At 40.4% G+C, this 12,142-nt stretch overlaps 1 protein-coding gene across 4 annotated transcripts in view; it reads left to right on the top strand.

Annotated features, from left to right (window-relative positions):
* The window catches only part of LOC124163446 (45 kDa calcium-binding protein-like), an 83,758-nt gene that overhangs the window by 49,055 nt on the left and 22,561 nt on the right, over nt 1-12,142 (top strand). For 3 of the 4 annotated variants that reach the window (XM_046540365.1, XM_046540363.1, XM_046540367.1), the window contains one exon: nt 3,059-3,208. The exons of the other annotated variant lie outside the window; for it this stretch is intronic. In XM_046540365.1, the coding sequence (XP_046396321.1) occupies nt 3,059-3,208 (150 nt within the window). The remainder of the gene's footprint in view (nt 1-3,058; nt 3,209-12,142) is intronic. 4 annotated transcript variants of the gene reach the window in all.

The following is a 12,142-nucleotide window of genomic DNA, read 5'->3' as shown; positions in this document are numbered from 1 at the left end:
GTTCAATGGGATCTCAATTTCAATGTTAAAATCAATGTTGGCATCAAAGAAGAAGATATTTTCCTCATCTTGTAAAACGAAGTCATCATATGTGTCCTCAGGAAAGTATGCAGAGCTTGAAGAGATATTGTTTGCCTTTTTTAGTGATTGCCGCGGAAACAAACTCCCTATTGATGATTCAATTTTGCAAGAGAAGGCAAGAAGTTTGGACCTCACACTAGTTGGGCAATTTTGAAAAGAGCTAAAACATTTGCTACAATGGTGAATGTGAAGAAGGGAAAGTAGATGATAACTTGGTTAGCTAGTGGCATCAAATTAATAAGTCAATCATTGAATCCTTTGCACCTCAAGGCCGATGTAATATGGATGAAACTCTTCTGGATAGCTCTTCCGGACAGAACAATGCATTACAAAGGAAAGAAATGTCATGGAGCACAAAGAAGCAAGGAACGCCTGGCAGTACTTATCAGCACAAACCAAGATGGTAGCAGCAAATTGAAACCTGTTGTCATTGGTAAAGCTTTGAGCCGAGTTGCTTCAAAAATATCGGAGAAATTTCCTCTGCCAGTAAAGTATCATCCAAATTAGCAAGTATGGATGTCTATGGAACATATTAGGCAACAAGTTCTATATGTTGGGCGGAAATGTGGTGGGGAAAATCAAAATGTACTGCTAATTGTTGACAATGGTACTGTTGATAAAGTGGATGGGCTTGAGCTGAAGAATGTTAAATTAACAATTTTAGAACCCAACACCACGAGCAAGACACAGCCTTTGGACATGGGAATCATATAAAACTTTAAGATTATGTGTTGCAGATACCTCCTCTGACATCATATAGGTACACAACATAGATAAGATAAAATGCAATGGCACATTATTTTCTTTTTAATATGTGCATGTTTTTGTATAATTTCATTAGGATAATGGCAAAAGCATCTTAGAGGCAGCTCCTTGAACTCCTGCATGCTGTCAGAAGAGAATCTTGAGCATGGTGCAATGTTTCCATGGAAATTATTAAAAACTGCTGAGTATCAGCAGGTTGCGGGGAGGTAGGAGGCAATATAGCTGAGGAGACCATTTTAGTCGTGGCCTTCATGACAGGATCTACATGCTAATTTATTTATTTTATATTTATTTATATACCACTTCCCCGTAAACAGCTCAGAACGGCCTTTACAACGGGTGTTTCAACATTAACAATACAACATCAGCAACATCCATGCCCTGGATAGCGACCACCTACCCAGGCGGGATTTGATCCCACGACCTTTGGATTGGCAGGCGAAGACTTTCCCCCACCGCCACGAGGCCAGCTTGAATGGGAAATGAACTTGACAGTTCATTCAAGTTTGCCCAATAAACTCAGCTGTTTAATCGATTACCTTCTATGAGACAGATGAAGACTTGATTCAAAGGTCATTTCTTTGTTGAACAAGTTTTTGTCGAGATTCACTGCAAGGTGCGGCAAAGTCTCAGAAACGAGAATGAAAACACCACCGTTTTTATGTATTGATCGACAATAACCATCAGCTAGTATGTATCCAGGCGGACTAAAAGAATGTAATTCACTTAGGGCAAGCCAGTGCTCATTTACACATATCACATCTGGTTTATGTTCACTTGCAAGAACTTCCAGTTCTATTGTTTTATTGCACACACATCAGATGTGTAATTAAGCACTGTAAAGCAATGGACTAACTTTCCAGCATTTGCCGGCAAGGTTTTGGAAAAGAATACTTCCTGTAATAAACATACTTCGGCCAGAGACCATTGTTCATTATTTTATCACTAAGATCTTCATTCACATTAGCGTGGAAGGATACATAATCACCACGGGTAACTGTTAATTGCTCTATTTCATGGGACGAGTCCTTCATTTCAGGAATTTCTTCCTCCAAGTAAGCTGTTAATTCTTCTTTTGTGGTACCGGGTGTAAAGTTCCATATGTGAATGTTGGTTCGTCGAGGCACTTCCGAAAGAGAGCACTTCTTAGTAGAGGAACCCATATTAGGACATGGAAAACCCATTATTGAAGCCGGTAGGCTGAAAAAGTTCAGTGGAGGAGAATGAGAGAGGCATGAAACACGTTTCTATTGTTCTTGTCTAACTTCATATTTTCTTTCGAAGTTAAGGTCTTCATAATATGATCCTCGCATGAGCCAGGACCTTTCGTTTGATTTTGGAGAAGAGAAAAGCATCAGAGGGGGGAGGTGAGTGCTGAATGGAGGGGGATCCCGGATCTTGGGAAATGCGCTAATGTTACTGTCCCACAGCACTGTGCTTATTCCTTTAGGTAGTTCCATCACCTTGGGAAGATTCTAACTATGTTCCTGTCGTTATTAGCCATAAATGACACATTGTGTATCTCATTTTTATGAAACGATGGATGCAGGAAAATGATACGTCAGGACCGCAATCTTAAAGTGATCAATGTGCGAAAACGATACTTCAGGGAATGATAATTGCAAGAAAAAATTACATTATCTGTATGGAACTTTATTTGGGACCAGGAACGGATAACGATGAATGTGGGAAAATGATCAATGCAGGAATAATAGATCGGGGTTCCACTGTATTATGAGTTTTGTAACAATGATATTCCTTCATTACTCACAAATTTTCAGGGAGGAAGGTATTATCTGGTGCCCCGCAATCATGAGGACTCGATACAGACACCTGGGCTCACCTTTTATGGAGCCCAAGGAGGTAAGAGATCTTCCTGTTGGGGACCTCTTGTCCTTCACTCAGGACATAGGCCTCTGTGGGTGATCAGTCATTGGTGGTTAGCACGATGGACCAACAGGTCCAAGTGCCCTGGGAGCTGAGTTGTTCTTTGCCTGTGGATGAAATATGTTACTGGCTGCTTAGCAAGGGGGTGAATGTCATGAACAGAAGAAAAGAGATGATGAAAATTGCATTTGTACTTTTTAAATTTGTTGTATATGTTTATTGCACATTATTGCATTTGCAAATTTTGCACGTCCCTGATCATTGTTCTTGTTATAAATCAATTAAATATTGGAAAAGTGTAGTTTGTCTGTATTTTTGTCTTCAGAGGCAATTGCAAGGGATCGGGCGTCATGGTCGGAGGCCGCACACAGTGATCCAGATGCACTCACCCTGGACGAGTTCCTGGCGTTCCGCCACCCAGAATCCAGCCATGCCACCATTCTAGCCCTGGTGGACGAAATGCTGGAAAAGTTTGGTTAGTTCTTGAAATAATTTCGATTCTCCTTTGATATTATGCATAAATTTCATGGCAGTGAATTCCTAGAGTAAAAGTTTTTAAGTGAAAAGTAATCATAGAATAGGGAGACCTTGTCAAGAAAAATGTCAGTTGAATTGAGTTTTCGGCACTGCTTCACCATATAGTTTCTTAGTGTTATTGAGTACACCCATGCCTCATATAGCGCAAGGGATGCATTCCTTGGGGTCTTTGCGCTATACAAATTTGCATTATACAAGAGCGTTTTAACATTGGGAAGATAGGGATGCGTTTCTGGTAGCATAGGTGTTGAGTATCGGAATTTCCTCTAAACCGTATATATTCCCATAAATAGCCTTAGAAAACCTTATTTATACAAATGTTTATTGTTTAAAATATCTTTCAAGATAGTAGGCTTGCATTCAAAGACTTTATTTCATGTTATAAAAATTCGTACATGCTTTAGAAATTCCCTTCTGTTGTGCGGGTGGGCTAACATCTGCTGTCTCAGGGGTTCGTAATGCATTGCCGGCAGGTGACGATTTTTCAAACCAGTCTAAAAACAATTATCATGTCACCCAGGCCCTTGTGTCGCTCATGGAAATGACAGGCAAATGCTACTTTGAATGCCATTTCATAGCTAGCGGAGTTTATGAATGATAAATCATTTTAATTTGAAGTCCTCCGAGTCATTAGTAGCTACGTGAAACAGTCTTTAAATGCTTTGAAACCTGACTCAGGTTTTCCTTCCCTGAAAATGAATGAACGAGAATGCATTCTTTTCCAAAATAATATCGTCTCGTCAACACTAAAAACTAGTTGAGGGGGAAAGGAACCACTTTCAATCACAGCTTGGAGTTCATCAGAAAATGTTGAGGTGACTGTGCTATCAACACTTGCAGATTCACCTGATATTGCTGCACTGAAAATACCTGCTTGATGTTTAAAATTCTGGAACCAACCAGAGCTTTCACTAAATGTCTCGGAGCGATTATAACCCTCGTCTTTTTGTACAGATTCACAATGAACTTTTCGTATGTCTTGACCGTTTGGTTGAAGTTGGTGCGGCTGAGGTCTCTGATGTTTTAACTTTGTCTTTATTCAGAATAAGGCATCGTGAGTTTAAACTTCCGCACAATATTGCTTTGACACTCTTCATTTTAAAAGCATTTGACCTCTTTTAATTTCTCTTCTAGGTTTATGGTTTTTCTTGATGACTTCTTGATTTTTCTACCCCATTGCTATTCTTTGCCTATTCTATTCCTATTTTTTGCCATTGTTCTCTTGGTTTTTACTCTGTATGGCTCTATCAAAATCACCTTCTACTGCTGCACTGTATTCCTGAGACGCAGAGGGCCTACGACTGCTGGGAGGGAATGAAGCTATTGTGTTTGAGACTCTATAGCAGACTCTTTTATGTGTTGATGCTATTCATCCGCAGCTCGGCCACTGCTCCATTTCTCCCCAGTGAATACCGATGACCTTGAAGGCTTTAGCGTTGACTCTCTTCTTGGAAGTCAATCGCCCGATAATCTATTACGGCAAAAATTACGTCTCAAACCATATTGATTAAAAAAAAACTCATTTCCACTAGCTCCACGCTTAATTAATAATCTAAATTAACTATTGTCATTCTGTGAAAGAGACGAGATAAATTACTTTGGTAGGCCGGCTATCTGTACCCAATGACGAGTAATGCTTTTGGCCAATGCACAGCAATGGATTTCAATTAATATATAAACAAAAAAGAAGATTTGAGGATTAATATGCATAAAATGATAGCAATTTGGTTTGTACTTTGCGCAAGTTCATGTTTTATCATAAGAGCGTTAAAGTTTTTTGGTTAGGCTACACTGCGTTGTGATGTTTCCCTGAGGAACCAATTTGCACTATATCGAAATTGCGCTAATCAAAAATGCCCTATACGAGGCATGGGTGTTTATCGAAAAAGTTAATTACTCACTGCGAGTCTAGCAAGGCAAAAAATTCATCCAAACATATTTCAGAACATTCAGTCACCATTTACTTATTTTAAAAGACAAGTGTAGAGAATAGTTGTTTTCTATATTTATGTTTCATAATTTACAGTATGAATACAGTGGAACTTGGTTATAACGTTATCAAAGGGACCAGAAGATTTTTAACGAAGTGACGTTATAAAAAAAACAGCCTGAAATCTGAGTGACACCACATCTTGACATTGCACAAACAAAACACAACTAACGACGTATAAAACAACTGTCAACATACGCGATGCTCACACGGAGGTAGGTAGTGATGTGACTGATGATCTACCCTAACTAACGAAACAAACAATACAATACAGTGTGCCCGTGTCAGTGACCTTGTAGAAACTAAGGGTGGGAAGGGATAACACCCAGGTATGCGGGACAGACCCCGCTCCCTCCAGACACCAATTAAACAAAAGAGTTGCGTCCCATCACCAGCTCAGCGTCCTGCTTGTGACCTGTTTTTGCTTTTGATGTTTCTGCACATGGTTTCTATGAACTGTGGGACATAATACAATCACACTACCACTTTTGCAACCTAAGAACCGCAAAATTTTTGATGCTTTACCCAAGGGCCGCAATATTTGTCGACGATATAAACGGGTTTTCATACAGCATAAAATGTTCAATTTTATCTGGTCTGTATAAAACGTGACGTTAAACCCGAGTTGACGTTACAGCCGATGCCGTTATAACCAAGTTCCACTGTGTATCAAATTATTAACTACATGATATTCAAATTTGAAACGATATACAATCTTTTTCAACAATGGAGACTTTTCCATATTTAATATAATTTTAATGTTTTAGATTGAAATCAAAACATATTTAAAATATACCTTCAATTTTTTTATGATATTGTATGATTTTAATGAAGACAGTGGAGAGGGATCACGAGTGATGATCTTGGAAGCAAGAATTCAAGCAGAAGCCAGGTTCTTCAGGACAATCGGGGAGGAAGGCGTTGACAAGGCTCTTCTTCCCAATCTTAGAGCACTTTCTGTTTTTGGACCCTTCTGTCATTCCTCTTTTCGTAATCCTTAGGAAAATGGGATTTTACTGATGATGAGGAAGGGCCGCATTGATACAGGCGAATTTCTTCTTGTTCGGACATTGGGGAGGACATCTATTATGGGCAACATAAATGAGTACAAGCTCAGTATATGAGAGCCAGAATTCTGGTACAGGAGATAGAAATTATAAGCCATTACATGCATCACATGAATCTCTAATCTCTATTCTGGACCATTCTTAAGTTTTATCATCTTGGGGATATATGCCATGAATTGGTCGACAAGGTCAATGCCCCCATGCATCATTTTTATTATGAGATTGGTTTCTTGCCATCTTGCAAAATAAGCATTTTACGGAAAATTCTGGCGATCCTGTTTGGATTTAATATGCTCTACATAATTAAATATGTTGGGCTTATTAAATATGTACTTCAATCAAAAAATATTACGCAAACATGCTTGGGGTGCCCTTCCATCACCTGCAGCAAACAGATTGATTGGCACATTGGATGGTGGAATTCAAAAATTAAAATAGCCTGAATTTCTTGTCGAGATGAGAAAGCATAGAAATTATTTACTGCACCAATAATACAATTAAGTGAAACTTATCTTAAAAAAGTGCACAGACTTAAAATGTAAGTGCCAGTAGGGCATTGGTTCTTGATAGTTTATTTATTTTTGAAGAGTATAAATGTTGTGTTGATCCATAGAGTCTGATGGTAAGTTGAAGGAGCTGAGGAGGGCAGCAGGCAGAGTCAGCTCGTTTGAAAGCGGTCGCAGCTACAGAAATGTTACAATGTTTGCAAGAGTGACAAACTGACAAACCCTTAATTGCGTGTGCTAGCTAGCAACTCTCAAAATAAAATTTGTGGTTGCCATGCAATCAGGAAGTAATATATGCATTTAAATATTTTTTTTCACTTTTTTTGGCCTTGAATACGCTGCAGAACATTTCAACTTTGGACGCCAAATTCAAATCCTCGCCACCATTCCGAGCCAGTTCCAAAGTACTGACTTTATGAGGTTGTTTCTCAATACCGGTTCCACATCCAAGAACTGGCAGTACTGAGAACGAGATACTGGAACTGACCCATCTCTAATAGGTAAATGTACACCCATACCTCGCTAAGTGCAAGGGATGTGTTCCTTGGGGTCTTTGTGCTACTGTCGTATCCGGATTTAGCATCTTTTCATTTAGCGTTTGTCCACATTTTAGGTTTATTTTTTGAGTTCCTGATTCATACTGTATTACAACAATGTAAAAGTTATCCTTGTTTATCGTTTCCACATTCTGCATTTTTCTGCAATCTGCGTCGTAAAATTTTTCCCCGCACAAGATATTTTAGCCGATTTAGCGTTTTTACCTAACAGTTCATACAAATTATTATTCAAACGTCAATGATGATTGTCACCAGCATTAGTTTCGTATAGGACGAGAGTCAGTAAGGTTTCACATGAAGATACATGCAATCTGCGTCGTAAAATTTTTCCCCGCACAAGATATTTTAGCCGATTTAGCGTTTTTACCTAACAGTTCATACAAATTATTATTCAAACGTCAATGATGATTGTTACCAGCATTAGTTTCGTATAGGACGAGAGTCAGTAAGGTTTCACATGAAGATACATGCAATCTGCGTCGTAAAATTTTTCCCCGCACAAGATATTTTAGCCGATTTAGCGTTTTTACCTAACAGTTCATACAAATTATTATTCAAACGTCAATGATGATTGTCACCAGCATTAGTTTCGTATAGGACGAGAGTCAGTAAGGTTTCACATGAAGATACATGCAATCTGCGTCGTAAAATTTTTCCCCGCACAAGATTTTTTTACCCGATTTAGCGTTTTTACCTAACAGTTCATACAAATTATTATTCAAACGTCAATGATGATTGTCACCAGCATTACTTTTGTATAGGACGAGAGTCAGTAAGGTTTCACGTGAAGATACTTATATTTGTAGCATAGGTATTTAGCACAGAGAAAGTAAAACATATTCCATTATTTGCCTACTTGCAAATGTCACGGGAACATGAAATTTCACTGACGTAAACTAGATTTTTTTGGCGATTTTTTGATGTGAAACATTTTGCCATGTTTGGATTAAAAGTATTTTTTATAATTTTTTAAAATTTCCAATGCTTTTCTTATGGGCCCATCTTTGGATTTTTTTAAAACCAACTTTAAATCGTTGTACAAATAAGTCATTAACGTATGAGCTACTAGATTTTTTGGTTGATTTTTTGGTGTGGTTTTCATTGCAATATTTTGATTTAAAGTATTTTTTTTTAACTTTTTTAATTTTTCAATGCTTTTCTTATGGGCTCACTTCGGGAATTTTTTTGACCAATTTGCAATAATCGTAGTACCAATTCAATTTAATGCAAGATAATACATTTTTTTCTTATTTTTTTGGGTATCTTTTCATATCCATAATTTCAACGAATTTCGAGTAATTAACGATTATGTATTTCCATTTAATTTGCGACTCCTACAACGTTTGGTAACTTACAACACATCCGCCGTGAAGTTTGCATTCCCTCACACACGATTTTAAATTTTTCGGAATTTTTTTCGCCACTTCCCAACGACGTACGGACACCAAATTAACGTGAGTGACGTCTTTCTCGTGCCCCTACGTGCCGCTACCCGGAGAACGCAGAATATTTAATTTTAACGGGTGACACCGTCGAAAAACCATGCTTGCACTACAGCTAAAGAGCCGAAATTTTTATCGAAGGTAAACGATGCCGCGTTATACGGGAAAAGCAAATAAAATCCCCCGATAACCCCCTGTGACCCCTCCAAAAAAACAAAAATTACCTAATAAGTGGTATATTTCGTGTACCATTCATCGGAGTTGTATCGTTTTTATTTATTCGGACTGGGAATTGTGTCGGCTATATTTACCCGTCATGTTCAATTATCCAGGCCCACTAATACACCCGCTATAAAACTTCAAATTTTTATATGTAGATTTCTTAACAAAATAGTAGTGATGTTTTGCTCCTTCTAGCCCATATACAAATAAACGCGATTTTTTAAAAGCACTTCCTGATAAAGTACGGCTACGAAATTCACGTGAGTAATGCCTTATAACAGCGCCTATGCACCGCTATGTGGAGAACTCAGAATTTGTAATACATATGTGAGTAATAGGAGAAAATTCATTGTTCCCATAAAGCTAAAGAGCTGGAATTTTTATTGTAGGTAGGCAAACAAATTTTATGCAGGAAAATTACTCGAACGTTTATGTGGCTCCCCAGAAGAGCAACGAAAAAAATATTTTTTTTTAATAGCATGTTTATTTGTTGTTTTCGCATATTTCAGCAGTTTTCCGTTCTCCTATGACTCATCGATAAGGAATTTATTTGGTAATTGTGACCGTAGTCAGTACACTCATCAAAACCCTTGGAAACCCCCCAGACCAACTTCAAAACATCGTCATAAGGTAAAATGACACAATCACGGCTAGCATGCGTATACATTCTGCCACATTATCCCCCAGCAGCCTTTGTAAACGATGGGGGAAAGCTGGTAGTACGCATTGCTCTGTGAGGAGTGAAAACCGTGGCGGCAAAGCTGCCCCCGCCCCAGGAACGACGGAGCCACTCCAAGGAGTCAGAGGGGCGGAAAAACTCCGAGAACCCTCGGGCGGCAAATGCGCTCCAGCACGTGGAGCAGCCGAATGGGTGTCTTACGAGGGGGGAGGGCGCCGATAACCCTTGGGCAGCGAAGCCGCCCACAGACGAGGAACGGCGAAGCCGTTCCGAGGAGTCGACGGCCCGGGGGGACACGGGTAAACCTTGGGCGGCGAAGCCGCCAATAGGCGAGGGACGGCGAAGCCGTTCCGAGGAGCCGATGGCTCGGGGGACCCAGGTAAACCTTGGGCGGCAAAGCCGCCCCATCATGAGGAAGGGCGATGCCGTTCCCAGGAGTGGACGCCTCGGGGGGACTCGGGTAACCCTTGGGCGGCGAAGCCGTTCCGAGGAACAAGCGGGTCTCCGTCACAGGGCTACCTCGATATCTGGGTGGCGAAGCCGACCCCTGACGAGGAACGGCGAAGCCGTTCCGAGGAGTCGCGGGTGGGACGGCGAAGCCGTCTGGCGGGGGCAGCCGGCGAAGCCGGATGAGGGGGGGTTTTAGGGGGCGTAGCCCCCTAACGAGCGCGCGCAGCACGGCGAGTACACAATTATACAATTGGATTTCCTCAGTTTCTTGATGAGAGGAGGATGAAATGGCAAGTAACGTGTGAAATCATTGAAATTTTCCCAAGAGAGTATGGTTGTGGAGAAAAAAAATGAATGTAGAACTGTGCACCACTTAAGAAATTTACGTGTGCAACAGGAGTTAAATTTCCCGGTAATGCAGATTAGCAAAATGGATTGCTAAATATTAGAGATGTGCGAATAGTATCCGCGAATACTCGAATACTAGAAAGTATTCGATATTCGCGATCTCGAATAGTTATGCCAAAGGTACCGTCTCGAATACCTCGAATACTTTGAATTTCGCGTCATACACTGTCGCTCGCACGTCGTTGGTAGTTGACTCGGAAAAATGAGGAGAACTGTAGTCGTTTAGTGCATGCAGCGCCGTTTTAGGCAAGCTGACAAACTACATCAAATTCGCGGGTTAGAGCGGTGAAAAGAGTTCGACGTGGGGAACCGAAATTGATCGGGTGAAAAAAATCCGAAAATCCCAGGTGTCCTCCATCAGGAGAACCTCAGTGCCGTGGGATAGCAACATCGGCGCATTTCCCACGATCCGCTATCCCCTCCATTCAGCATTCACCCCACCCAATCTGACAATTTCCTCTTCTCGGAAATCAACCAAAAGGTCCCGGCTCGTGCAGGGATCGTATTACGAAGACCTTAGCTTTGGAAAAATATCAAATTACCAGAAAATAATAGAATCGCGTTTCACCCTTCACTCTTCCTCCCCCACTGACCATTTTCCCGCATCCATCTTTTGATAAAAATAAGACGAGGTGTTTACCATGTGCACTTTGTGGATAATAACTGAAGGCACTTTTGAATCTTCCCCAGGAGATGAAACCACCATAGGGAGAAACTTAGTGCTGTGGGATAGTGACATTGGCGCATTTCCCACGATCTGCTATCCCCCTCCATTCAGCATTTGCCTCACCCACTCTGACGATTTCCTCTTCTCCGAAAACAAACAAAAGATCCCTACTCGCGCAGGGATCGTATTACGAAGACCATAGCTTCGAAAAAAATATCAAGTTACACAAGAACAATAAAAACGTGTCTCACGCCCCGCCCTCTACTCACCCACTGGCCTTTTTCTGCTTACCTGCTTCGAAGTTCCCCATTTCTGGAGGTCAACTGCTGCATGAGTCATCTACTAGCCCAAAAGTTGTCTAACAATGACTATCGGCAATTAATATTACACTTTTATTGGATTGAAATATTAGTAATATGCGCGTAATTTAAGAAAGAATAAGACCTAACACGACATATTTCTGACTTTTATTTAAGCATTTTACGCAGGAAAATAAATGTCGGAAAGACGGAGAAATACGACGGAGGCTTAGCATTTTGGCGTAATGCTCAAATAGGGTGCTTTCCTATTATTTTTTTATTGCCTAAATCGAAATATTAATACTCCTGGAGTACACATTTAACGCTTTTAGATTTTTATAAGACGATACCTATTTTTCCCGTTTAAATTAAAACTGAAAAATTTCAAGTGTGCAAAAACGTGACGGGTAAGTATGAATACCGGGAAAAACTCCGTGTGACGTCGTTCTGCTTCCCGCTGCCGCGAGTGAGGTGACCTTGGGGCGAGGCTCTGAGCGCTAATACGACGCAGGATGCTAGCAGGTAGCCAAGTACCATGCCAGCTGGTAGCGCTTGGCTTAAATAAGGATTATTAATACCTTATCA

This window comes from Ischnura elegans, chromosome 8 (assembly GCF_921293095.1).
Source record: "Ischnura elegans chromosome 8, ioIscEleg1.1, whole genome shotgun sequence".
NCBI lineage: Eukaryota > Metazoa > Arthropoda > Insecta > Odonata > Coenagrionidae > Ischnura > Ischnura elegans.
The sequence above is the reverse complement of the archived record's forward strand: the minus strand, read 5'-3'. Positions and strand labels throughout refer to the sequence as shown.